Source organism: Pleuronectes platessa, chromosome 17 (genome assembly GCF_947347685.1).
Source record: "Pleuronectes platessa chromosome 17, fPlePla1.1, whole genome shotgun sequence".
NCBI classification, from domain to species: Eukaryota; Metazoa; Chordata; class Actinopteri; order Pleuronectiformes; family Pleuronectidae; genus Pleuronectes; species Pleuronectes platessa.
In genome coordinates this window covers 1,768,114-1,794,422 of record NC_070642.1, presented here as the reverse complement: position 1 = coordinate 1,794,422, position 26,309 = coordinate 1,768,114, and the positions used below count along the sequence as shown (strand labels likewise).

The following is a 26,309-nucleotide window of genomic DNA, read 5'->3' as shown; positions in this document are numbered from 1 at the left end:
GGTTACCTGGAACTGGGATGCACATAAGGCAGGCACCAAACATGTCTTATATTGTCTACATTTTTCTCCCACCGATCTAGATTAAATACCACATAATAACACAGCTAAAACAGAACTTGATAATTTTTGCAATTAGGCAATTCTTTGACATTCATATCCAGGCACTCAACTCAGTAAATAGTTGAAGCACCTTTGGCAGTAAAATTGCATAAAAATACGTGAAGAGGTCTGATTGCAGTGTTAATGAATGACGTCCATGATACCATTGTTAGGCTGCTCTGCCGCCTAACAACCTGGACAAACAGGACAAAATAGAGGGATTTACATGTTAAGAGAGTGGGAGAAAGGTTAGAGATTTTAGTTATAGAGGTGCCTGTTGAGACAGACAGGATTAAACGGCAAATAATACCAAACCCAAATGATAAACTTTCTTTCGTTCTCTCCCTGTTTCCAGAGGAGAAGACTCAGCAGCAGGCTCTGGCAGCGGTGGAGGCAGTGGTACGGGGTTTGTCCCCAGAGCAACAACTAGAGCTCAGGAACCAGCTGGACCAGGTGCTGAGCTGCGTGGATTCACTGCGCTCAGAAGTGGCTGAGCTGAGGGGCGGCCTGCAGGACATCGCCGTGCAAATCATCCAGGATGTCAAGTAAGTGACAGTGTCATGAGCTGTTCTGAGTCTATGCTAGTGTGCCTCCCATATTGTACCAAATAGTAATTTTAGCCAGAACATTAAAATTAAATATTATTTCTTCAAATCTACATATCCACAGTAGTTTCATTTAAAGCATTAGAGTACATTCTATGATTGCCTTCGATAAAGGGTATTATTATTATTATTATTGTTAATAAAAAATATATATTGTTTCGGAGTATTTTCTTATTTTGTCATGTGTTTACATTGAAATAACAATCATGCGTTTACTTGTATGTGGATGATATACAGTAATAATTGAAGGTCTATTCAGTTTTTTGGGGGGTTTTAAGAGAGGTTGCAACAACAGTTGGATTTATCCAGACAGTGAATACGAAAAAAGGATCCAAGAAAACTACCACAAAAACCACATCACCCATTGAAGTCTATGTATTATAATCATCATGTATGTTCAAATACAAATTGTGCTAAAGTAGGTAGCATCAGTCATTCATATTCATTTATTCAAGGAATGGGCTTCATACTTGATTAAATAGATCTTCCCTTCCAACTCTAAGGTGGAACATGTGCTGTGGTATTCCTGGCCCATTCATTTGTATTTGAGTCTTTTAGTAAGTACAGGTATGTTCTTAAATACTGGCAGATACATGCAGTGTAAGTTGGTCAAACTATTTGGTTTCTCTTCTGTGGAAGCTTACTTTGTACGAAATTGAAAGGTGAAAGAATTTCGTCCTCAGAGGGTTGTGTTGTTGTGGAATGTATTCAATCTACTATTTTGTTAATTTCTCTTTATTCTTACACCATGCACCCAATAATACATAACATAGGTGTCAAATTCAGTGAAATAAAAACAACTGTGATGCAGGAAACCATCAGAAACACCAAAATTCTAATTGAAATGAAAAAAGCACTTTATTCTGATGGGAAATTGAACTGTAGACAGAAAGTAATGGACCTACAGAACGGAGAAACTTGTTAAGAAAGGCTGTATGCATTTGCGTGTAAACTAGCTAATGCAAATAATAATAATAATAATAATAATGCATGAAATCACAGTAACTGTACAACACCGTACCAACTGAGTAAGTTTTTAGTTCTTTTGAGGCTCTAGCAGCTGCATTTTGCACATTCAGGGAACGAAATGTTAAAATGATGGTACTGTATGAAGCATAGGGGTAATTCTTCTAAATGAGGTTGGGTCCCCACATGTTGTTGAAATTGTTTGACTGATGTGCATGGATTTTCCTTCTGCTCCTTCACATTCAGAAAGGGAGTGGAGGACAGTCAGCGAGTACGTAGGCGCCGTCATGTTGTCCACAGAGACCGCAATGATTCCACCAGTTCCAGCTCCATCTATTTCACTGCCAGCCAGGGCATGGCCAGTGCATATGAAGAGACCAGCGAAGGAGGGTATGTCATGGGTTGGTGGTGCTTTTGTTTTGTCATATTATTGATCTTGTGTTTTTTGTTTTTTTTTAAAGGCTTTTTAACTAATCAGCTAATGCTTGTAAGACAATTGCTGCCAGTTAGGATGTGTCATGTGCTAAGAATAGGTAAGTAAGTAGTAGCATTAATTCCTACAGAGTTTAGCATAAACATGGTGCTGTGATTACAAAAATGCAGGTGCTTCTCTTGTAGGAGTCAGTGGTTTCCTGTACAGAGTAGATACAAAAATACGATCCAGGATTGAATAATGGATTACTTCTCAGCCACAGTGGCGGCCTCCTAATCCAACATCCTGAGACAAAAAAGCAACTTAAGACACACTTAATTAGATGATAATAGTTTCCTCGTACCATGCACCTAGTAGACCATAAGTGCCTATGAGCATTCAGTAGAAATTGTTTTCAAGTTGTATTTTTGTACTCATGTACTTCCTGGTGTGAGGGGCCAGCCAAATGAAAGTGAATGTGGGTTCTTAAAGGGCTAGCTCACTGAAAAATGAAAATTCACTCATTCAAGGTCACAGTGACCTCTCGTTCCTGTGAATGTGATATGCACTATATGGACAAAGGGATTGGGACACCTACACATCACACCTACAGGAGCTTTTATGACGTACCATTCTAAATTCATAGGAATTATTATGGAGTTGGAAGTCCTTTTGCAGCTGTAACAGCTTCCACTCTTCTGGTAAGGCTTTTACAAGATTTTGGAGTGTGTTAATGTAAAGTTTTGCCACTTCATCCAGAAGAGCTTTTGTGAGGTCAGACACCCGAGAAGGCCTGGCTCGTAATCTCAGTTCTAATTCATCCCGAAGGTGTTTGATAGGGTTGAGGTCAGGGCTCTGTGTGGACCAGTCAAGTTCTTCAACACAAAACTCACCCATACATACCTTTTGTGAACCTTGCTTTTTGCACTGGGGCAGAGTCATGCTGGAGCAGAAAAGAGCCTTCCCAAAACTGTTCCCACAAAGTTGGAGGCATGTCTTGGTAATTGAAGCATTAAAGTGGAATTGAAACACTGAATGTTTTTAGCATAATTTAAAAGAAGATTTGTACTGTCTTGATTCTTGTTGTTCTGGGTTTGTTCCCTATTGGTTGAATGCACTTATTGTAAGTCGTTTTGGATAAAAGCGTCAGCTAAATGAAATGTAATGTTATGTAATGTCATATTCTGCTAGCCCCTGATGTGACGTTGTGCTGTTGGTAGAAGTGCAAGTCCTGCATTAGCTGGCAGCACTAATAATCTCAGGCAGCACTAATAATCGCAGAATAATTTTAAAAACCTTGAGCTCCAAACTCGTTGGTTACCGTAAATGAAACGGCAGAATCCTCCCTTTAGCAGTAATGCTAGGGTGTGTACTGAGCACTTCATAAAAGAAGGCCATCTGGAGGAGAGGGTTTTTGCGTCCGGTGTATTGGTGGTCGGACCAACAAGCTGAAGTCCATCTGTGTTTAACTTTTCCTCTTACAAGGTCATCTGTACAGACCGCCCGACGCATTGTGCTACCAAAGACGTAGCAGCACGCTGTAGGGAAAGAGCTCAGCGTCACACACAAGGCAGAGTAGAGAAATGTACTAACTGACTGTAAACCATCTCTCTGATTGGCCACGTAGCTTTGGACTCCACCCATCTGCTTGAAGGTCCACTACACTTCTCATATCTTCAATTCCAGGGTACAGTTTACCATCAGTATATGTCAAGAAAGACATTGCACTATCCATAATTCACAGACCTAATCAGTGGTGAGAGAAGCACTCAGATCTTCAAACATGTTAAAAAAGCAATACCAGTGTTTAAATACTCAGATGTAAGTCAAAGTCAGCGTACAAAGGTATTGGAATCAGAATTATTCTTAAAGTACAGGAAATGTACTTATTTTGCAGAAAGACCCCTTTCAGAATCATATATATTACAAGAATATATTTACTTATGCATTAACAATAATTTTCTGTTGCTGGAGTCAATGTTAATTACCTTATGTACTACTGATTAGCTTAACCTGCAATATATCAATTTATCAGTAAACCTATATTTTGATCTGAATATGAAATCATAAAAGTACTTAATAGTTATTACCCAATAGATAGATAGATAGATAGATTACTTTATTCATCCCCGAGGGGAAATTAAGTCGTCATAGCAGCCGGTACATTTGAATACAATAAAATACAATACAATAGAATAAAATATAAAATATAAAATATAAAATATAAAATATTGCGGTAGAAAGAATAAAAACAGAACACAAGATAAATGGGTAGGTAAGGTGCAGTGGCAGATGATGGTAATAGTACTGATGATATGATGGTAATGTTATTGTTAGACAGTATATAAAAGATAGTACAGTATATATAGTATATAATATATATTTATATATGATAGTAATTATACCAATATAATAGCAGTATATAGTAATAATAGCAGCAACAGTATATATAATAATAATAATAGTAGAATATAATAATAACATGTACACATGTATAAATAAAATATGTGTATATAGACTTATATATACAAAGAATATACAAAGAGTATGATATAATATATGATATATAGTACGGGTATCAATATAAGTATTTGGCGATACAATAGATAATATAATATACTGTGAGTAAGAATATGTAGACAGAGTGTTCAAAAGACAATATTATTGTATGAAATGATGAATTGAGACAGGTATATTTAGATCAGTTCTGTGATGGTGGCTCTGACAGAGGTAGAGGAGTTGTACAGTCTTATTGCGGTTGGGAGGAACGCTTTCCTGTATCGTTCCTTAGAGCAGCGGGGTTGAATGAGTCTGTGGCTGAAGCTGCTCCTTAGCTTGTCCAGTGTTTTGTGGAGGGGGTGAGAGGGATTTTCCATGATTGCCAGCAGTTTTGCCAGCATCCTGTCCTCCACCACCTCCTCCAGGGTGACAAGCTTAGAGCCAACCACAGACTCTGCCTTCCTAATCAGTTTTTTCAGTCTGTTGGCGTCCTTTGCCTTGATGCCCGTACCCCAGGACACCACAGCAAAGAAGATGGTGCTCGCCACAACAGACTTATAAAATAAACGTACTTGAGTATAAGTATTACATTGCATAAACCACACACAGGAATAAACATTTAACTGTTAAAAGCCTGTCAGAGTGATTATACACAAATATACATTACATTACATTTCATTTAGCTGACTCATTTATCCAAAGCGACTTTCAACCATGAGGGTATCAACCCAGAACAACAAGAATCAAGAAAGTACTATTTCTTCCAAAAAGCAATACTACAAGTGCTATAAGTAAGTGACATTCAAGTGCTACTAAATTGTTAGTTTATTCCAGGTATAGTCGGAAGAGGTGTGTTTTGGGTTTAGTTATACAAATTACACATCAAGTGCAAAAAGGCATTCACAAGAATAACCACAACTCTTAGTTATTTTTTCAATGTTATTAATCCAAGCAAAGTTCCATGAGATAAGAATAACTTTTTGTCACACAAAAGTGTATATTATACAGCCTTCACTTCTCAAGATACTCCAGAATGCTTTATGGCCAAACACATGTCCATAATGGAAGTCACCACACAATCTGGATTAATGATCCGATTCCTCCTCCCTAGATGTCCTCTGGCCTACAGATTAAACTGCTGATAAGCAGTTAACCTAAACAGACTGACAAAAATGTGTAATGCTGTGTATGATTTATTATCATGTAACACGAGACAAACGATACTGGACAATACCATTAACATGTTAGTTTAAGTGGAAGAAGCTTTTTGTTTAACTAAGTCTGTGACTACCAATCAATCAATCAAATTTTATTTGTATAGCCCATATTCACAAATCACAATTTGTCTCATAGGGATTTAACAAGGTTTGACATCCTCTGCCCTTAACCCTCAACAAGAGGAAGGAAAAAAAAAAAAAAACTAACAGGGTAAAAATAACGTAGAAACCTCAGAGAGAGCCACATGTGAGAGATCCCTCTCCCAGGACGGACAGAAGTGCAATAGATGTCAATTGTAAAGGAGAACATCAGCAAGATAAGGGTATTTGCAGTATTGTTTACAATAAGCACATTCTAGCATAATGGAACGTCAATGAATTGATGGATTATTGTCAGTAATGGTTGAGTATCTGAAAAGAAATATTATATATCAAGCAGTCTTGTTGTAATCATAGTCCATGGTCAGCAGCCACCATGATCATGATCCACCATCAAGATCGGATGCCACTAAAGTCAACAGTCATTCTCCGAATCAGGATCCACCATCAGCTGCCACCTCAATCATATTCCACCACCATTATAAGATGCCAGCATGATACAGGATCCACCACTATTATCACTATCAGCCAGCACGATACAGAATCCGCCATTACGTTCACGATCTCTGATACGCGATCCCCAGATCATAATCCACGATGTGGAGCTGCAAGCGATGAGGCGAAGGGACTCCGGGGAAGAAGTCAAGTCAGTAACATATATTGATGAGATATGAATTACTTTGATGTAATAATGATTTGAGAAGGAGAAGGAGAAGCTGGGAAGAGAAGCTCCGTGTTTCACGTGTCCACCGACATTCTAGACCTATAGCGGCATAACTAAGAGCAGGTCTAAGACAAGCCTGGACTGGCTCTAACTATAAGCTTTATTAAAAAGGAAGGTTTTAAGCCATCTCATAAACGTACAGATGGTGTCTGCTTCCCGAACTGAAAGTGGGAGATGATTCCACAGGAGAGGAGCTTGATAGCTGAAAGCTCTGGCACCAACACTGGACGTGTGGTTCAAACAAGAGATTCCACACTGATGACGTCGCTAGCTTGTTAACATGAGGGACTACAAGCATTAATTTAATGTTAAACAAAGGGTTTACTCGCCTTAATCAGTGTAATACTTAGGGAAATAGCCTCCAAAACGCGTGTTTCAAAGTATAAGAGAAGCATCACATTGAGTATTAGCTCAGGTACATGACCCACCGGCCTCAGCTGCCTAATGGTAATCATGTTAGTAAATGTTAGCAAACAGTCGATCTCGCTAGCCTGCTAATTAACATAAATAATGTTAGCTTACAAACTGAGAATGCAAAGGTGGATATTAAAGTTAATTTAAAATGTGGACTTGGAGAATAACGTTGTTTCGATGTTTCAAACACTCTCTTTCCAATATTACATGCTAGCTAAGCTAGCGATGTTTTGAGCTAGTTAGATTACCTGCTGTTGATGGGGTGCTCCAGGTTCTCTGCATGGACTTCATGTAGGGAGAGCACAGTCCCCTCCAATACGTCCCTCTCACAACAGAGGATCAGGAAAGTCCTAGCCAGGGTAATGCAGGGAAGACCCAAAGCATGTGATGCGAATCTGCCACGTTGCAACAGTTCAACTGGCTTGTGGTTGGCATTGCAGTACATTTTGTGTTGCTCACTCTCTCTGCACATGGGGAAACTGATTGCTGCTGCTCCTCCAAGTAAAATAGAGTTGTTGTCTGCACTCTCCTCCTGGCTCGAATGCATACACCCTCGGGTTTCAACATATCTCCTCAAAATCCCTCTCGGTCTTGTCTTCTGCCATAATTTTCACTAATAATTGGTCGTAACATCCTATCACTGCTGTTGTCGTACTGCCGTCTCTACAACCAACTAAATTACTACACACTTACGTTCGTACAGACGGGTTCCAGTCCTCTTTAAGGGGGGCCTAGTCAAACCAATGGCAATGGGACAACATTTTCTCCATAAAGAATATATGGACTGCCTGTCGGGAATTACATTACATCTGGCACAATTCAGGTCAAGGTCACTTGGCTGACGGGTAGAGCGGTCGTCCTCCAACCCGAAGGTCGGCAGTTTGATCCCAGTCTTCTCCATCTGCATGCCACATGTCCCTGGGCAAGACGCTGAACCCCAAATTGCCCCACATAAAAAATAAATTAAAGTGCAGCTAATCGATGCAGGGTATGATTGTATGGGTTAGTGTCAAACTGTACTGTAAAGAACTTTGAGTAGTCATCAATACTAGAAATGCTCTATATAAATACAAACCATTTACCATTTAAATGTAATACCTCAGGAACACCTCAAGGGAATTCTTTCAAATTTGGAACATATATTCACTCAGTCTCATGGATTACTTGATCAGATTTTGGTGACAATTATAATTAAGCTCTGTCTGACTTTTGATATTTAAAGACATAATTATGTGATTAATGATTAAGTTGTCATCTCGATGCTGCAGCTCTGGAGTCCTATACCTGCAGAATATGACACAGAGAGAGAGAAACTATGGGAGGGGAAAAAAACTCCAAGGTGACATCTAATAAAATAAATAAATGGGGGGAAGAGAGACCGAAAGGGAGAGTCAGTACATGATGGGATTTCAGTGGTCAACGGTAATTGTGACCTAATATGAATCGGAAAAAAATTATGTAGATTGAAACTGCACTGGTTGGCGGAGCTGTTCAACCGCACTGCGGTAGTTAAGAGTATACATTGTTCAACTAAGTAATCTACAAAGAACATGCTTAATTTGCATTGTGTTATATCATTTCTTTTATTATTATAAACGTCCATAATATTTAGGTGGATGCAGAGATCTAGGAGACATTATCAATAAACCTGGACAAATCAAACAATTAACCATTTAGAACTTATTTTTAAAAAAAAATTGCAATTTGGGGGAATTGATATTTAAAACATCAATAATATTCAAAAATGAATACTCTGTTGTATGAAATTGTGGTTTCTTGAATATATTTACAACCTTTTCCCAGCTAAATAAATCCTACATAAATAACAGATGATCCTCAATATACAGTTAGGTCCATAAATATTTGGACATTGACACAATTTTCATCATTTTGGCTCTGTACACCACCACAATGGATTTTGAATGAAACAATCAAGATGTACTTTAAGTGCAGACTTTCTGCTTTAATTTGAGGGTATTTACATCCAAATCAGGTGAACGGTGTAGGAATTACAACACATTTTATATGTGGCACCCCCCTTTTTAAGGGACCAAAAGTAATTGGACAATTGGCTGCCCAGCTGTTCCATGGCCAGGTGTATGTTATTCCCTCGTTATTTCATTGACAAGGAGCAGATAAAAGGTCCAGAGTTAATTTCAAGTGAGGTATTTGTGTTTGGAATCTGTTGCTGTCAACTCTTAATATGAAGTCCAAAGAGCTGTCACTATCAGTGAAGCAAGCCATCATTAGGCTGAAAAATCGAAACAAACCCATCAGATAGATAGCAAAAACATTAGGTTTGGCCAAATCAACTGTTTGGTACATTCTTAAAAAGAAAGAACGCACTGGTGAGCTCAGCAACACCAAGAGACCCAGAAGACCACGGAAAACAACTGTGGTGGATGACAGAAGAATTATTTCCCTGGTGAAGAAAAATCCCTTCACAACAGTTGGCCAGATCAAGAACACTCTCCAGGAGGTAGGTGTGTCTGTGTCAAAGTCAAGAGAAGACTTCACCAGAGTAAATACAGAGGGTTCACCGCAAGATGTAAACCATTGGTGAGCCTCAAAAACAGGAAGACCAGATTGGAGTTTGCCAAAAAATAACTAAAAGAGCCTGTACAGTTCTGGAACAACATCCATGGACAGATGAGACAAATATCAACTTGTACCAGAATGAGGGGAAGAGAAGAGTATGGCGAAGGGAAGGAACTGCTCAGGATCCAAAGCATACCACCTCATCAGTGAAGCATGGTGGAGGTAGTGTTATGGCGTGGGCATGTATGGCTGCCAATGGAACTGGTTCCCTTATATTTATTGATGATGTGACTGCCGACAAAAGCAGTAGAATGAATGCTGAAGTGTTTCGGGAAATATTATCTGCTCATATTCAGCCAAATGCTTCAGAACTCATTTGACGTCGCTTCACAATGCAGATGGACAATGACCCAAAGCATACTGCGAAAGCAACCAAAGAGTTTTTTAAGGCAAAGAAGTGGAATGTTCTGAAATGGCCAAGTCAATCACCTGACCTGAATCCAATTGAGCATGCATTTCACTTGCTGAAGACAAAACTGAAGGGAAAACGCCCCAAGAACAAGCAGGAACTGAAGAAAGTTGCAGTAGAGGCCTGGCAGAGTATCCCCAGGGACGAAACCCAGCGTCTGGTGATGTCTATGGGTTCCAGACTTCAGGCTGATATTGACTGCAAAGGATTTGCAACCAAGTATTAAAAGTGACAATTACATGATTATATTAGTTTGTCCAATTACTTTTGGTCCCTTTAAAAGGGGGTGCCACATATAAAATGTGTATTTGGATGTAAATACCATCAAATTAAAGCTGAAAGTCTGCACTTAACGCACATCTTGATTGTTTCATTTCAAATCCATTGTGGAGGTGTACAGAGCCAAAATGATGAAAATTGTGTCAATGTCCAAATATTTATGGACCTAACTGTATGTCCCAGTTACTCCACAGCATATGCTGAGTCAGACTACACAGACCGGGACACAGACAGAGAGGAGCCTGAGAAGGAGCCTGAGCAGGAGCCTGAGCAGGAGTCTGAGGAGGATGAAGACGGGAGCTGTGCCACAGTCATCACGCTCCGCCAGGAAGACTCCCCGGAAGAGGAGTTGGATGAAAGTAGAGAGCTGGAGGAGGAGGAAGCTGATCAGGGTAGGCCAAAGCTGGCGACTGAAGTTCCCAGTGGGGAGCTTGCTCTCCTTCTGGCTCAGAGTGACATCCTCCACACAGGAGATCCCAGTTTAAAGGCAGAGGGCTTTCGACTCCTGCTGGACAACAGAGCAGAGGTCAGTAATAGGACACTGACTTATTGTTTACATGATGGTAAACTAGTACTGAAGCTAATAACAGAAAAAGGTTATTTGTGTGGAATCAGGTTCAGTAACTATAAACTACTTAACAAATCACAACATGCCATTATCTCAGGGCACTGTAAAGATTAAGGTTGAGATCTTACAATATTATTCAGAAAGACAACAGTTACCACAAAAAGCAGATTTGGGGTGAGTGGCCATCTGCCTCGTTTGGGATAAGAGGCAAGAAATTGATGGAGAGGCAAAAGAGAAAGGAGGGGTGCTGTTGTGTTTAAGCCAGTCAGACTGGTTGTCCATTGACAGTAATAGTTACAGATGTAACAACATTTCTCACAGAAGTAATTCAATCTATAACGGTAAAAGGGGTGCATTTGTATGTGCATGAAGGCAAATAGCGCTTCAAACATCAAGTTAGAGATTTGTATTGTATTGTATTATGAGAGGTTAAAAAAAAATTGGTTCATCATAGCTTTTTTCAGAGATGTCATGCGAAGGAACTCCGGAGAATTGGGTCTGGACCTTCTCCGCAGTTTACCTTTCACACCTGCACAAAGTTTCTCGCACAGACACATTCACAACAGCAACAAAAGTGGTGATCAAGTGTTTTTTAACAGCACATTGAGACCAGCGTCGTCTTTTATTACCAATAGTTTAGGAGCAGAGTACAATATAGTGGGCTGTAGGGCTGTGCAAGACCCTTGGTAAAACCATAGACTGTATATATAAATGGACGGAGGGTCCTTGACGTCACCCGTTGGTTTCTGCAGAGTGACATTAAGGCTAGTTGGAGGCGTTCCCCCTTTACCATGAACTAGAGGTAAGTAACCTTGAAACTATACAACAACAAAACCTATTGCTTTATGTATCATCATAATCATATGCTTACATGCCTTAAGTGGTTTTTAATATGTAATTGTTATAAAAGTTTCCGTTTATTTAACACGTCTAATGAACAGATTGAAGCACGTTAACTACAGAGTCGTGTGTTTGGTTGTGACTTGATTTTTTTAATATCAATACACTACATGTGTAAGTTGCATGTGATAGTAAGTATGTTTCACAAATAATCTAATACAGGCTGGTATATCCACCATTACTATTGCCATCTCGTTTAATTAGCCTGTTATGGAATTTTAGAGTGAATTAGACAGTTTAGATATGATTATAATCTCCACACACCAGTGTTGTAAACAGTTCTCATAATAATTATATAATTATGTTTTCACACTGAGGGAAGTGGAGAGACCTGATGTGGACTGTTATCAACAGCTCTGTGGGAGATTATCACCTTGAATATTACAGATGAGGTAGAAAGACATTTTATCTATTTGTAAAATGTTTTATTTCTTTCAGTACTTATTTCTTTCAGTACAAAACCGACTTACAATATGTGCATTTAACCATGAGGGTACAAACCCAGAGCCCAGTACATCTGTTCTGTCTGAAATCTGTGGTGCTGAACACAGAATAAACTGTATGAACCAGTCTTTGCTAGAGCATACACAACACAACACAAAACTTTCTTTAATAGTGAGTTTGTTCTTTTCAATAGATGAAGCACTGCAGCAGCTGATGTCCTCAGCAGCAACATGGTGGAGATCGGCAGCAACAGGCTGGTCAACACGAGGACACTAGCTTCATCTGCACAACACTTCATGTTTTCCACCCTTAACTAAAGATGGCCTGCAACTGTTTAGAGTTGGCAGTCATTGCTAAGTGTCATGGATAATGGAGTTTATTTCTATATTCATTATGGTTGGTTAAAAAAATTAACACTTATTAGAACAATGTTTATCTTTTACTTTATGATTTGATACTCTTTAGATAATCAAATCAATCAAATTTGATTTGTATAGCCCATATTCACAAATTACAATTCGTCTCATAGGGCTTTAACAGGGTGTGACATCCTCTGTCCTTAACCCTCAGCAAGAGTAAAGAAAAACTACTAAAAACCCTTTTATAGGGTAAAAATACATAGAAACCTCAGAGAGAGCCAGATGTGAGGGATTCCTCTCCCAGGACGGACAGAAGTGCAATAGATGCCACGTGTAGGAAAGCATCATCCCCAACATGACATGCCAAGCAGTCCCGCTGCAATCACAGTCCATGGTCAGCAACCAGCAGGACCACGATCCACCATCCAGACCAGACGCCACTCCAGTCCTCAGTCACCGTCCACCGCCGCCCACCAGGACCAACCACGAGCCACCGCTTGTTGCCACAATATCACACCACATATCAAACTTATAAACACACACAGATCAAATAAACAGTCTTGCTTAGCATGTATAATTATTAAGCCCAGATTGTTACCAGTCCAAGGGAAAAGACGGCATTCATCATAAAGCTGTGGCAGCGCCGTTTGAGAAAAGTATTTTCTGCCAGGGAGCTCGTACCTGGGGTCTAACACTTTGATCAGTTTCCTGAAGCCGTCCCTAACCACTGTGCTCAGGGGCATCATATCTTTAGCTAAGCAATAATTAATAGCGCTCGTTATATTTTTGCCCCGCTTCGATTGTTTTTCATATGGGGCAATGGCTGCGAAACACGACTGGATGGACTGTTGTTTTGCTAAAAGAACAGAATCGCTCCCGTTAGCATCGCGTACGGGAGACGTAGTGGTCTTGCCTGTCTCTTTGTTTGTTGTCGTGCAAACTTGAGCCCGCAGAGTCAAACTCTCTGTGTAATCACTGGGATGGTGCAGTCTCAGGTGATTGAAAAGGTTTGTGGTGTTTCCCGTCCTGGCTGGTACCGACCGCCGGCATATTTTCCAGACCGGCTTCGTCTGCTCCTTGACATTTTTGCCGTATCCAAACCACGTCCACACAACTGACGTCGCGTTACCCTTTTTTTCGACAATGTCTTCGGTTTCGGGTGATGTAGTGATGTCGCTTTCACATTCTACATTATTTCCGACCTTAGTTTCACTCATTTTTTCTCCTTTTTCCAACTTCGTTCTCTCTTTTTCTCTCTCTCGCAACTGCAGCTACTCTCACGATGGGAAGTGGGCGTGTCGTGTCCTACCTGCAGACGGCAGCCGGCAGACTCCGACACTGTTGTTGCGCTTACTTTTGCAACGTGCGATCGAATACATGTCACAAGGAGATAATCGAAATCGATCAAAATTTTATCGCGATCCCCAAATCGAGATCGAAAAATCGCCCAGCCCTACTTCTCCCTATATTGGCCTGATGACCTCACGGGTCTTGGGCCAGAGTGACCAATTGGAGTTGACTTTTGTGGCTTTTCACACCTATGTGTGAAGTCCACCAGAAGAGGAGGAACCTATTGCCCCCTGGGAACCTGAGTTCCTGGACTGTCTCAGAACAATGAAACCTGTGGCATTTTGGGAGATTGAGTTCGCTCCAGCACATTCGGCATGTTTGTTTCAAGACAAAGGAACATGTGCTTTCAGGCTTTGACTACACATACAGGCTGAAAAGGAGACCTGTGGTTTGCACAAAACCATATCCCAACAGTGTTATTGTCTATGGTGAGACTACCTTGTTAAGGATGAAATGATTCTAAACATGGTTAGAAACATACAGTCCCTGACAAAAGTCTTGTCGCTTGGGTACATGTTGACCTTAAGTACCCCTCAAATATATTGGTAATCAATTTTTTTTTTTTTTACAAGAATTGGCTAATTTCAATCCCAACAACTTCTGAAATAATATTTTGGTGCCAAACGAAACTGCTGAAGAGCATTCTAACTTTCACAGCTTGGTAAAGCCCACTGAGTCAGTTTTTGCAAAAACAAGTCTTGTCGCCTTGTCATATGATGCACCCAATCCTAGATTACAGCCTCACCTGTGATCAATAATTGATCAATCAATTAGTGGGTGTGTATAAAAAGAACCCCAGGACACCAGACCTTCACATCAACTGCAACTTGACCTCTGACAACATGCCTATGATTCACCCTGAGACCAAAGCGTTGATTATAAAGAGGCTGAAGACCAGATCCACTGCTGAGGTGGCTGACACCTTCAATGTGTCTCAGCGTCAAGTACAAAGAATAAGAAAAAGTTTTGAAGAGACTGGAGATGTTTTTGATAAGCCCAGGTCCGGCAGGCCCCACAAGACAACTGCTCGGGAGGACCGTTTGTTGGCTCGAAAATCCAAGGCCAGACACTTTTCCACTGCAGCAGAGCTCCACGAGGCCTGGTCACCTCAAGTCCCTGTGTCAACCAGGCCAGTTTGTAGAATTCTGTCTCAAAATGGCCTCCATGGACGAATCAGTGCCCAGAAACCAGCACTAAACAAAAGGCAATTAAAAAAACGTGTGGCATTTACCAATGCCCACAGCCTGCTAAAAGGATGGACGCTGGAAAAGTGGCAGAAGGTGGATTTCTCAGATGAATCTTCGGTTGAATTACATCACAGCCGCCGCAAATATTGCAGGAGACCTATTGGAGCCTGCATGGATCCGAGATTCACCCAGAAAACAGTTAAGTTTGGTGGCGGAAAAATCATGGTCTGGGGTTACATCCAGTATGGGGGTGTGCGAGAGATTTGCAGTGTGGAAGGAAATATCAATAGCCTAAAATATCAAGAAGTATTAGCTACCTCTTACATTCCCAACCATAAAAGGGGTCAAATTTTGCAGCAGGATGGTGCTCCATCGCATACTTCCATCTCTACATCAAAGTTCCTAAAGGTGAAGAAGATCAAGGTGCTCCAGGACTGGCCAGCCCAGTCACCAGACATGAACATTATTGAGCATGTCTGGGGTAGAATGAAAGGGGAAGCATGGAAGACGAAACCAAAGAATCTTGATGAACTCTGGGAGGCATGTAAGACTGCTTTCTTTGCAGTTCCTGATGACTTCATCAATAAATTGTATGAATCATTGTCGAACCGCATGGATGCAGTCCTTCAAGCTCATGGAAGTCATACAATATATTATTTATGGATCTCACAGCCCCACTACTTAATTCACTGATGTTATGAAACATATTTTTGTATTTGAAGTAAATTATTTGTTCAATTTTCACATTACTCTCTGTAGGCGACAAAACTTTTGTCTTACAATAAAATCATAATTCACGTCGGCAGCAACGACTCCCGGCTTCGTATGTCGGAGATCACTAAAGTGAATGTTGAGTCCGTGTGTGCTTTTGCTAAAACGATGTCGGACAAAGTAGTTTTCTCTGGCCCCCTCCCTAATACAACAGGTGATGACATGTTTAGCCGCATGTTGTCTTTTAACCGCTGGCTGTCGAAGTGGTGTCCTGTAAACGGTGTGGGCTTTATAGATAATTGGCTAACTTTTTTGAGAAAACCTGGTCTTGTTAGGAGAGACGGCGTTCATCCCACTTGGGATGGAGCAGCTCTCTTATCTAGGAATATTACTCAGTCTATAACATGACAACCAATAGTTGGGACCAGGAAGCAGAGCTGCAGTGCTAAACACTTCTCTGCGCTCCCTCTGGATCAGTCACAAAACCCCATAGAGACTGTGTCTGTTCACCGTCCGATTAAATTATTGAAATTAAACAAAAACAGAGCAAGAACTCCACACAAAAATCGAATACAAATTAAAACACAGGAAACAACACAGGAAACCCAGACTTTTAAATGTGGTCTTTTAAACAATAGATCACTGTCAAAAAAGGCTCTTTTAGTTAATGAAATAGTCTCCGATTACAACATAGATTTATTGTCCCTCACTGAGACGTGGCTGCATCCTGATGAATATGTCAGTCTAAATGAATCTACTCCCCCCAGTCATATCAATTCACAGGTTCCTAGAGAAATTGGGCAAGGAGGTGGAGTTGCTGCCATTTTTAACTCCAGTCTATCAATTAATCCTAAACCTAAACTCAGCTACAAATCATTTGAATGTCTGGTTCTTAGTCTTCCACGCCAATCCAGGAACCAACAACAGCCAATCATATTTGCTGTAGTTTACCGTGCTCCCAGGGCTTATTCTGAATTTTTAAAGGAATTCCCTGAGTTTTTATCAAACTTAGTCCTAAAGACCGATAAAATTATTATTGTTGGTGACTTTAATATTCATGTTGACAATAATAAAGATTGCCTTAGCGTAGCATTTATTTCAATACTAGACTCTATTGGTTTCAGTCAGTGTGTGCACAAACCTACTCATTGTTGTAACCACACACTTGACTTGGTATTATCGTACGGTGTCGGAATTGGAAATTTGACAGTACTTCCGCGCAATCCAGTTCTATCAGACCATAATTTAAATAAACTTTGATTTTTCAATAACTGAATATATGCCACTAATAAAAAAATCATTTTCTAGATGTCTACCTGATAGTGCTGTAGCTAAATTTAAGGAAATAATTCCAATTACATTTAAACCCGTATTAGCAGTAGATATAAACAACAAATTCTTTAAAAACCTGAGCTCCATTGAGATCGACCACCTCGTCGATAGCTCTGCAGACTCATTACGATTAACGTTAGACTCAATAGCGCCTCTAAAAAAGAAAAATGTCAAACATAGTAAATTAGCTCCGTGGTATAATTCCCAGACAAATGAGTTAAAACAATTATCAAGAAAACTAGAAAGGAAGTGGCGCTCCAGCAACCATGTTGAAAATCTAATAGACTGGAAGAATAGTGTTAAAGAATATAAAAAGGCTCTCCACAAAGCAAGAGCCGCCTACTATTCAAAACTAATAGAAGAGAATAAAAACAACCCCTGGTTTCTCTTCAGCACTGTAGCCAGGCTGACAGAGAGTCACACCTCCACCGAACCCAGTATTCCTCGATCCCTAAATAGCAATATCTTTATGACCTTTTTTAATGATAAAATTCAAACTATTAGAAATAAAATCAACCATCTCCTGCCCTCAATTGGCACTAATACCCTCCCAACAACAGAGATCTCAGAAACGGCTGACAATCCTACCAATTACTTAGACAGCTTCTCTCTGATCACCTGTGATCAGTTTACCAAATTAATCTCAGGTTCTAAATCAACAACCTGTATCTTAGATCCCATTCCTACAAAATTACTTAAAGAAATTCTGCCCCTAATTGATAATTCGTTACTTAACATTATCAATCTGTCATTATCATCAGGTTATGTACCACAGTCTAGTAAAATAGCTGTCATCAAACCCCTACTCAAAAAACCCACCCTAGACCCAGAGGTTTGAGCCAATTACAGGCCAATATCTAATCTCCCTTTCATGTCTAAAATCTTAGAAAAAGTTGTAGCCAATCAGCTGTGTGAGTTTCTCCAGGAAAATAATATATATGAAGACTTTCAGTCGGGGTTTAGAGCCAATCATAGTACAGAGACAGCCTTGGCAAAAGTCACTAATGACCTTTTAATAGCCTCAGATCAGGGACTTGTGTCGGCCCTCGTTCTGTTAGATCTCAGTGCAGCATTCGACACAATTGACCATCAAATTTTATTACAAAGACTCAAACAGTTAATTAACATTAATGGAACCGCCCTTAACTGGTTTAAATCGTAATTTTCTGAACGCTCCCAATTCGTGCAAATTAACGATGAGTCATCTGTGCGCACCAAAGTTAACCATGGTGTTCCACAGGGCTCTGTGCTCGGCCCAATTTTATTCTCATTATATATGCTTCCACTAGGAAACATTATCAGGACACACTCGGTAAATTTCCACTGCTATGCGGATGACACCCAGTTATATTTGTCAATAAAACCTAAACAAAGTAATCAATTAACTAAACTTCGAACATGTCTCAAGGACATAAAAACCTGGATGACCCGCAGTTTTCTCTTATTAAACTCAGACAAAACAGAGGTTATAATACTTGGCCCCAAACACCTTAGAGATACATTATCTAATGATATAGCTGCGCTAGACGACATTGCCCTTGCTTCCAATGAAACGGTCAGGAACTTGGGAGTGATCTTCGATCCTGATTTATCCTTTAATAGTCACTTAAAACTAATTTCTAGGACCGCTTTTTTCCACTTATTTAAAAAATTAGACATGTCCTTTCACAAAAAGATGCAGAAAAACTAGTCCACGCCTTTGTTACATCGAGACTGGACTATTGCAATTTATTATTATCAGGCTCCAGCAGTAAGTCGTTAAAGACTCTACAGCTTGTCCAAAATGCCGCAGCACGTGTCCTGACGAGAACAAAGAGAAGAGAGCACATTTCTCCAGTATTAGCATCGCTACACTGGCTTCCAGTTAAATCTAGAATAGAATTTAAAATTCTCCCCCTCACCTTCAAGGCCCTTAATAATATAGCGCCTTTTTACCTTAAAGAGCTGTTAGTACCTTATAAACCCACTAGAGCACTCCGCTCCCAGAATTCAAGCCTACTTGTCGTCCCTAAAGTCTCTAAAAGTAGAGTAGGAGCCAGAGCTTTTAGCCATCAAGCCCCTCGGCTGTGGAATAATCTACCACTTTCAGTTCGGGAGGCAGACACCATCTTTTCGTTTAAGAGTATGCTCAAAACCTTCCTTTTTGATAAAGCTTGAAGTTAGAGCTAATTAATGCGCCAGAACGTTACTTGTTCTATTTTATTACACATGACACACGGAGCTTCTCTTTCCAGCTTCTCCTTCCTCTTCTCCATCCCTATCCCCCTTCCCCGGAATCACTTTGCTTTATCACCCGCAGATCCAGGGCCTCTGTGGCCACACCATGGATTGCGGTTTGTGGATCTTGGTGTTGGATCCAGTGTGGCGGATTCTGAGTCATGTGGGCTGATCGTGGTGCTGGTGGCGGACCCTGTGTCGCGTTGGCACTGGGCACGGGCGGTGGACCAGGACCGCGGTGGTGGCTCGTGATGGGTCCTGGTGGGCGGCGGTGGACGGTGACTGAGGACTGGAGTGGCGTCTGGTCTGGATGGTGGATCGTGGTCTGGATGGTTGATGACCATGGACTGTGATTGCTTGGCATATCATGTTTGGGTTGTCCTTCGGGATGTCTACCCTCATCAAATGCTGCTATAGACTTTTATTATTGATGATGTTCTCCTACACGTGGCATCTATTGCACTTCTGTCCTTCCTGGGAGAGGGATCCGTCACATGTGGCTCTCTCTGAGGTTTCTACGTATTTTTACCCTGTTAAAAGGGTTTTTAGTAGTTTTTCCTTACTCTTGCTGAGGGTTAAGGACAGAGGATGTTACACCCTGTTAAAGCCCTATGAGATGAATTGTAATTTGTGAATATGGGCTATACAAATAAAATTTGATTGATTGCCAAAATCTGACCTTTCTTTGTTCATTAAATGATCAATCTTTCTTCAGTGAAGTAATTTATTTTAGTATATTAAACATAATTTGGGAGGGTTTTAGCTTTCATATGAGCCATTTCTAAAACCAATGGATTAATTAAAAGTCAGGTTATAAGCTGTTGTTTCTACAAAATGAATAAGTGACAAGACTTTTGTCAGGGACTGTAGGTTGTAACATAGCTAAATGTGAAAGAAGTGAAGAAATAATTTAATAGACATTACATATAACATAAACACAAATTAAATAAATGTTATTTATCACCTTAGTGCCCTCTCAAAGTTTTTTGGGACCTTAATAATGAGTATGCCAGAAAGGTGTGTGATGGTTTTCTGATTTGGTGCTTGCAGTATGGAGACAACGGGGAGTTTCTATGGAGACTGGCTCGGGCATACATTGATGTGTATGAGTCCACTGAGGACAAACAAAAGAAGATGATATATGCACAACAAGGTAACTAATTAATACACACACACACACACACACACACACATTTGTGTAAATGCTTACTCAATAATAGTTTTTACTCACATTTGATTAAGAAAAAAGTACACATTAGGAAATGATCAACTGCTTGTGTATCCTGCTAGAACACAGTAAACTTACTTAATTGAAAAGTTTAAAAGTTTGCATCTTCCAACAGATTTTGGAAATAAACTGAACATGTGTTGCAGGTCGTATGGAGGCAGAGCTGGCCCTGAAGAAGAATGGCCTGAACGCCGAGTGTCACAAATGGTAAGATGAAAATGAACTTTTCCCTAACATTCCGTTTAAATATTTCTCCCATGAATGAACACATGGTTATTTTTGTGTCTGAGGCAGGTTTGCTGTGCTGACAGGACTCTGCTCCCAGTATGAGGGCATGCATGGCAAGCTGAAGAGCAGCCTCTTACTGAAAGTAATTTCTCCTTTTGTTTCATTCATGAGTTCTTTCTGGTAGTGAGATCATGTTCATTGTGTTAGAATGGCAAAGCCTGTAGTGTAAAGAGGTTTTAGTGGTCAAGACTAAAAAAAAATTATAAATTCAGACCATTTAATGTGCATGCATGTTTCTACACCACCAGTGTGTCTGAATTGAGTTTAACAGCTGTAGATGATGTTGAAGTGGGGATGTTGGTCAAACACAGCAGTATGTGTCCATACAGGAAAACTAGGTTACACATACAACTTATTATCATAACACTTACATAAATTAACCAGAGGAATATGGTTTAATTGCAGAAGTTAATACTAAACAGTATAGACACTGTAGAGACATAAACTAGTGTTTGTTAAGTAAATAGTAAGACTGATTCATAACCTAATCGAATCACCTGTTAAACAAACACTTAGAAATTCGGTAGTTTCATCTATTTGGTCTACAGGCGACATTTGTTGTAAAACTTTTTAATTTATCTTAATTGTTTGACTAATAAATAATTAAACTACCCAGCAAACTGGAGTCCCTGCTGACAAGGATGGTGACAGCTGTCATCTGAAAATCTTATGATTGTATGACACCTTATGAGCTTCTGATCAAATGAGACATATTTTGTGATTTGTTTTTTACACCCAGGAGCATCTGGAACGTGCTATCTTCCTCAGAGATGATGACCCCATGTGTTTCTACCTGCTGGGTAGATGGAGCTATGAGGTGAGATAGAGGGAGTTTTGTTTGACCAAATGCAACTTCATCATCCCACTTTGTTACGGTATAATACCTCTGATGTCAGTGTTTCAAGTGTTTGTTTTCTCTGCAGGTAGCCACCCTGGACTGCTTTGAGCGGAAGGCGGCTGCTGCCCTCTACCACAGCCCCCCCTACTCTACACTGCATGACGCCCTTGAGATCTTCCTCAAGGTATAGGATCAAAGACTGCTGCTGCTTTGGTCTAAGGGTGTTTTAACTTAGGTTTGGTTTGATCTGGTCACATTCAGTGGATAAGTTGAGTTATTAACATTAACAAATTATAATTTGTCTGAGTGTGACTTAAATTTGTTCTAGTCTCTGTAATGGTATCTCGTTATCTATGGTGTCATATGCAGCACATATAGCAGGACATGTACAGGGACAAGTTCATTGTCTGAGGCCATGAAAAGGTCAACGGCATTGACAGTGCTGTTTATGTGCTGTGATTAATTCTAAATCCTGATTGAAAGCCTTCAAACAGACCATTCTATTGCAAATCATCACACAACTTGTCACCAACAACCTTTTTTTAAGGTTTTTAGAAATGAAGAGATGGTTCGATATGGGTCTATAATCAGCTAAAAATAAAGAAGGCTGCTAGTGGTATAAAGCACACTGGATAAAGGTATTTAAGTTATGTGTTCCCACTACAAATTAACCACTCCAGAATTGTGATCACTCATCCTAAACACTGCACTTTCTAGTGTCCCCAGATATACACCTGTCTTGTTAATGAATAGATAAAATAATCTACAACTTGTTTCAACAACGAATAAGACTATGAGACACAATCTGTTGTCTTTGAGCCGAGGAACGTATATTATAGACACCCCCCAGTCATGATCTTCTGCTATAAAGAAGTGTCTCTAGCTGGTAATAACTTAATAATATTACACAATTTATTTGAAAGAGACCAGAAATATATATACAAGTAGAAGCAATGTAACAAAGGGTATCGATTCAGGGAATCACAATGCTTTTCTTTTGAGATAAAAGTATTGTGCTTTTTAAATATCATTTATTGTATTTGTGCCTTTATTGATGTTATTACAGTGTAGAGGCACAGGACCTAACGTTCTGTGGCTAGCATTAACCCAGGGACATGGTTGTTTTTTACAACACTCAATCAACCACAATGCAAAGATGAACTTGACCAAGCGTTCAGCGAGTCTTAACTGTTCATCTGCTTTTCAGTGTTTAATGATATTTTATATAGTAAAGTGATTATTCAACAGAATCTTTGTCTTGTGTGTTATTTGAACACCCAGGCAGAGGAACTCAGTCCAGGTTTCTCCAAGGCCGTAAGACTTTACATTGCAAAGGTAAACAAGCTTCTCACTGACACTTACACTGTAACTCATTGTCCAATTTTTTTCATCACTAGACAAGGTGACTGTGCAGATGACGCTTCGATGATCATGATTCAAATGTGAATAGTCTGTATTAATACAGCCCATTTCTAGTTCTGATGACCAGTCAAAGCACTTTACAGTACAATTTTTACATTAAAACTAGAGCTGTGAAAAATAACGCGTTAACGCGTTATGATTAAATTACAGGATTAATTCGTTTTTTTTTTTTTAACGCATTTAACGCATGCGCAGAAGGACCTTCCAATTCCGCCGCCTCTGCACTAGTCGCCGCTCTAACGCCGGGTTCACACCGGACGCGGAAGCGACGCCGAAGCGTGGCGTAAACGCTAATCGCTGGCGCGCCGGCGCTTGGCTGGTCACACCGGACACGTTAGCGACGCCGAAGCGCCGCGCATTACTAATAATATCACATACTTCTGCTGTTATCAGCCTGCAGTAAAAACGGCATTTAATAATTTTTTTCAAGCATATACTTACTTGTTGCTCCAACATTAACTGCAACAGCGTCCCAACATGTGTCTTTTTTGGTGTTGTCTTTATACAACATATGCTGAGAATCAACAACTCAAGTTACTTCTCCACTTCAATGATTAATTTAATGTCATCCATGTTGAAGAACTTCTCCGCTGTTAGCTCCGGTAAATGTCGGGTGTCGAGGGTAAATTACGTATTCTCCACTCAAGCCTATGTGGAGAATACTTAGCCCCCCCCCCCCCCCCCCCCCCCTCTCTTTTTTATCTTTATGACTGCTTGTGTGGCTGTAGTGGATGGGCAGAGGGGGACATTAAATAATGTGGTTGGTAAAAGTGGTAAAATTAAAACTCCAGTACAACAGAACGTGAATACAAAGTATGGGATGCATATTTGATCATTTATATCGTTTAAAATCATTTTTCAGTGTGTTTCCTGTCGCGATACGCTCGCGTCAAGCGGAAAAAATAGACTCGACGCCGAAACGATCGCTTCACGGCGCTAGGCAGCCACGGCACAACGCTACGCTTCAGCCTCCGGTGTGTTCAGCGCTGCGGTTTAACATGGGAGTGGATGGGAGCCAGAGGATTGGCGCTGCGCTTACGCCTCGCTTCGGCGTCGCTTACGCGTCCGGTGTGAACCCGGCAGTCAGACGGCAGCTGCCATTCAAACAAACAAACAACATGGATAATTCTGATGAACCTGAGGACCTTCTGGACGGGAAGATCGTGTTCCAAAAAAACAAAGATCGAACATTCAGTAAAACCAAGGTGATATGCACACTCTGTGGGAAGACGTTATCGTTTCACCGTAGCAATACCCGCCTAACCACCGCAACGCGAAGCATGTGTTGGTCGGCGAGGGGCGTTCAAGTGGAATGCGCCAAACCAGACTCACTCGCCGGACACATTGTGCAAAAGAAGCGGTCAGCTTTACTGTCAGAGAATTTGAACAAGTTAGTTTGCCTCACCAACTGGCTAAAGACCGAGTAGCTAAGAGGGCCTTTAGAGGCATTAGATTGTATCATGGTGTGGTTAATGGTTGTGTGACAAAAAATATAAAAAATGTCAACCATCCTATGGCTAAGAAGCTCAAATAATTTCTGTTTAATTTAAAAAAAAAAGTTTTATTCAACCACACAATGGCTAAGGAGCCCGAATTCTGTTTAGGATGAAGATTATATTAATGTTCCATATGGAAAAGCAATGATAACTGCTGAAGAACTGCTGAGTTGCAGCACAAAAGAAAAGTTAAATGTCATAAATCTTGTTTTCACAAAAATATTCCGAAAAAATCGGTAATGTGATTAATCATGATTAATCCATAGAAACCTGTGATTAATTTGATTAAAAATTGTAATCATTTCACAGCCCTAATTAAAACACATTCGTACAGTGCATCTATGGGCAGCACTTTTCTCTATGAGAAGCAGCAATTTGGGGTTCAGTATCTTGCTCAAGGACACTTTGGCATTCGGAATGCGGAAGACTGGGATCAAACTGCGAACCTTCCTGTTAGAAGGCGACCACTCTAACCCCTGAGCCACAGCCCCCCAAATGTGTGAGAAATAAAAACAGCACTGCTTGAATGGAGCGACCTACCAATCGTGTGGTCCAGAGTCAGCTAGTTATTTCTGAGGACACACGGATGGCAAAGGAAGAGTACAGGGTCAAGGCCGGGGAAATGTTAATGCTGCGCAGATTTATGGAAGCTGCCACAAGCCCACTTAGTTTCCTCATTAGGGCCACCTACAACACCCTGCCCTCCTACGAGGGCAGGTTGTTGCACAAGTGGCTGGGGACAGTGCAAGCCTGTAATCTCTGTGCAACCACCAACGCCTACCTCCAACACACTCTTGCAAGTTTCAGGACTGCTCTCCCACAGGGTTACTTCAGGTGGAGACACGACCAGGTGCTCAGGAAGCTGGCGAAAGTGGTGGAGAGAAAGGGCCATATGAAGATCCATCAGTGGATCCAGTTCGAAAGACAAGGGGGAGTCTACAGATACCACCAACAAAAGACCGGCACCCTTGCTCTTTTTGTCTGGGAAGTTGGGGGTTGGAGGTCGACCTTGGCAGGCAGCTCTATTTCAGATCTGCAGCACCACAATGCGACCTGAAATGGTACTCTGGTCAGCTAAAATAGCCTCAGGTGGAGCTGACTCTGCCATTGGAGGAGGGGTTGGAGACAGCACATGAAAGGATGAGGGCAAAATATGCAGACCTGGTTGCGGAGAGCAGGGATAGCTGACTGAATACAAAACTCAGTGGAGATTTGTTAAATGAGCTTTGGTGGGAGCTCAACATTACACCTGCTCCGAGATCTAGGGCTATTTGGTAAGACCAATTGAGAGCGCTCTGAAGAGGCAGAAAAGGCCAGCTTCTGGTTATGGTTAAGAAAGTGGGACAAGAATTGGGGAGCAAGGACCTCCTGAGAAAGCTTAGCTGCGGGTAGTATCAAGGAGAAGTCCCTCTTCAATGCCCTGCCACGAGGAGATGTACCGGAAATGGGGCGGTGAATCGATGAATGGTGGTCCCTGGCTTATGACTGTAGGTGGTGCGGCAGGCCCAGAGCCGAGCGTGTTCCAAAATCGACTTCTTCAAATCAACTCGTATACAAAAAACCTGTTGAACATTCCGGCAAAATACAAAAAGAATTTCAACTTGGATTAAAGTGAAATTCTAGCAAAAACAAGCAAATTTTAAAATGG

At 40.7% G+C, this 26,309-nt stretch overlaps 1 protein-coding gene across 1 annotated transcript in view; it reads left to right on the top strand.

Moving 5' to 3' along the window:
• The window catches only part of rmdn3 (regulator of microtubule dynamics 3), a 34,039-nt gene that overhangs the window by 607 nt on the left and 7,123 nt on the right, over positions 1-26,309 (top strand). Inside the window, exons 2-10 of the mRNA XM_053444526.1 lie at positions 455-644; positions 1,917-2,060; positions 10,505-10,847; positions 20,440-20,542; positions 20,764-20,824; positions 20,912-20,987; positions 21,645-21,722; positions 21,829-21,927; positions 23,025-23,078. Of these exons, the coding sequence (XP_053300501.1) occupies positions 455-644; positions 1,917-2,060; positions 10,505-10,847; positions 20,440-20,542; positions 20,764-20,824; positions 20,912-20,987; positions 21,645-21,722; positions 21,829-21,927; positions 23,025-23,078 (1,148 nt within the window). The remainder of the gene's footprint in view (positions 1-454; positions 645-1,916; positions 2,061-10,504; positions 10,848-20,439; positions 20,543-20,763; positions 20,825-20,911; positions 20,988-21,644; positions 21,723-21,828; positions 21,928-23,024; positions 23,079-26,309) is intronic.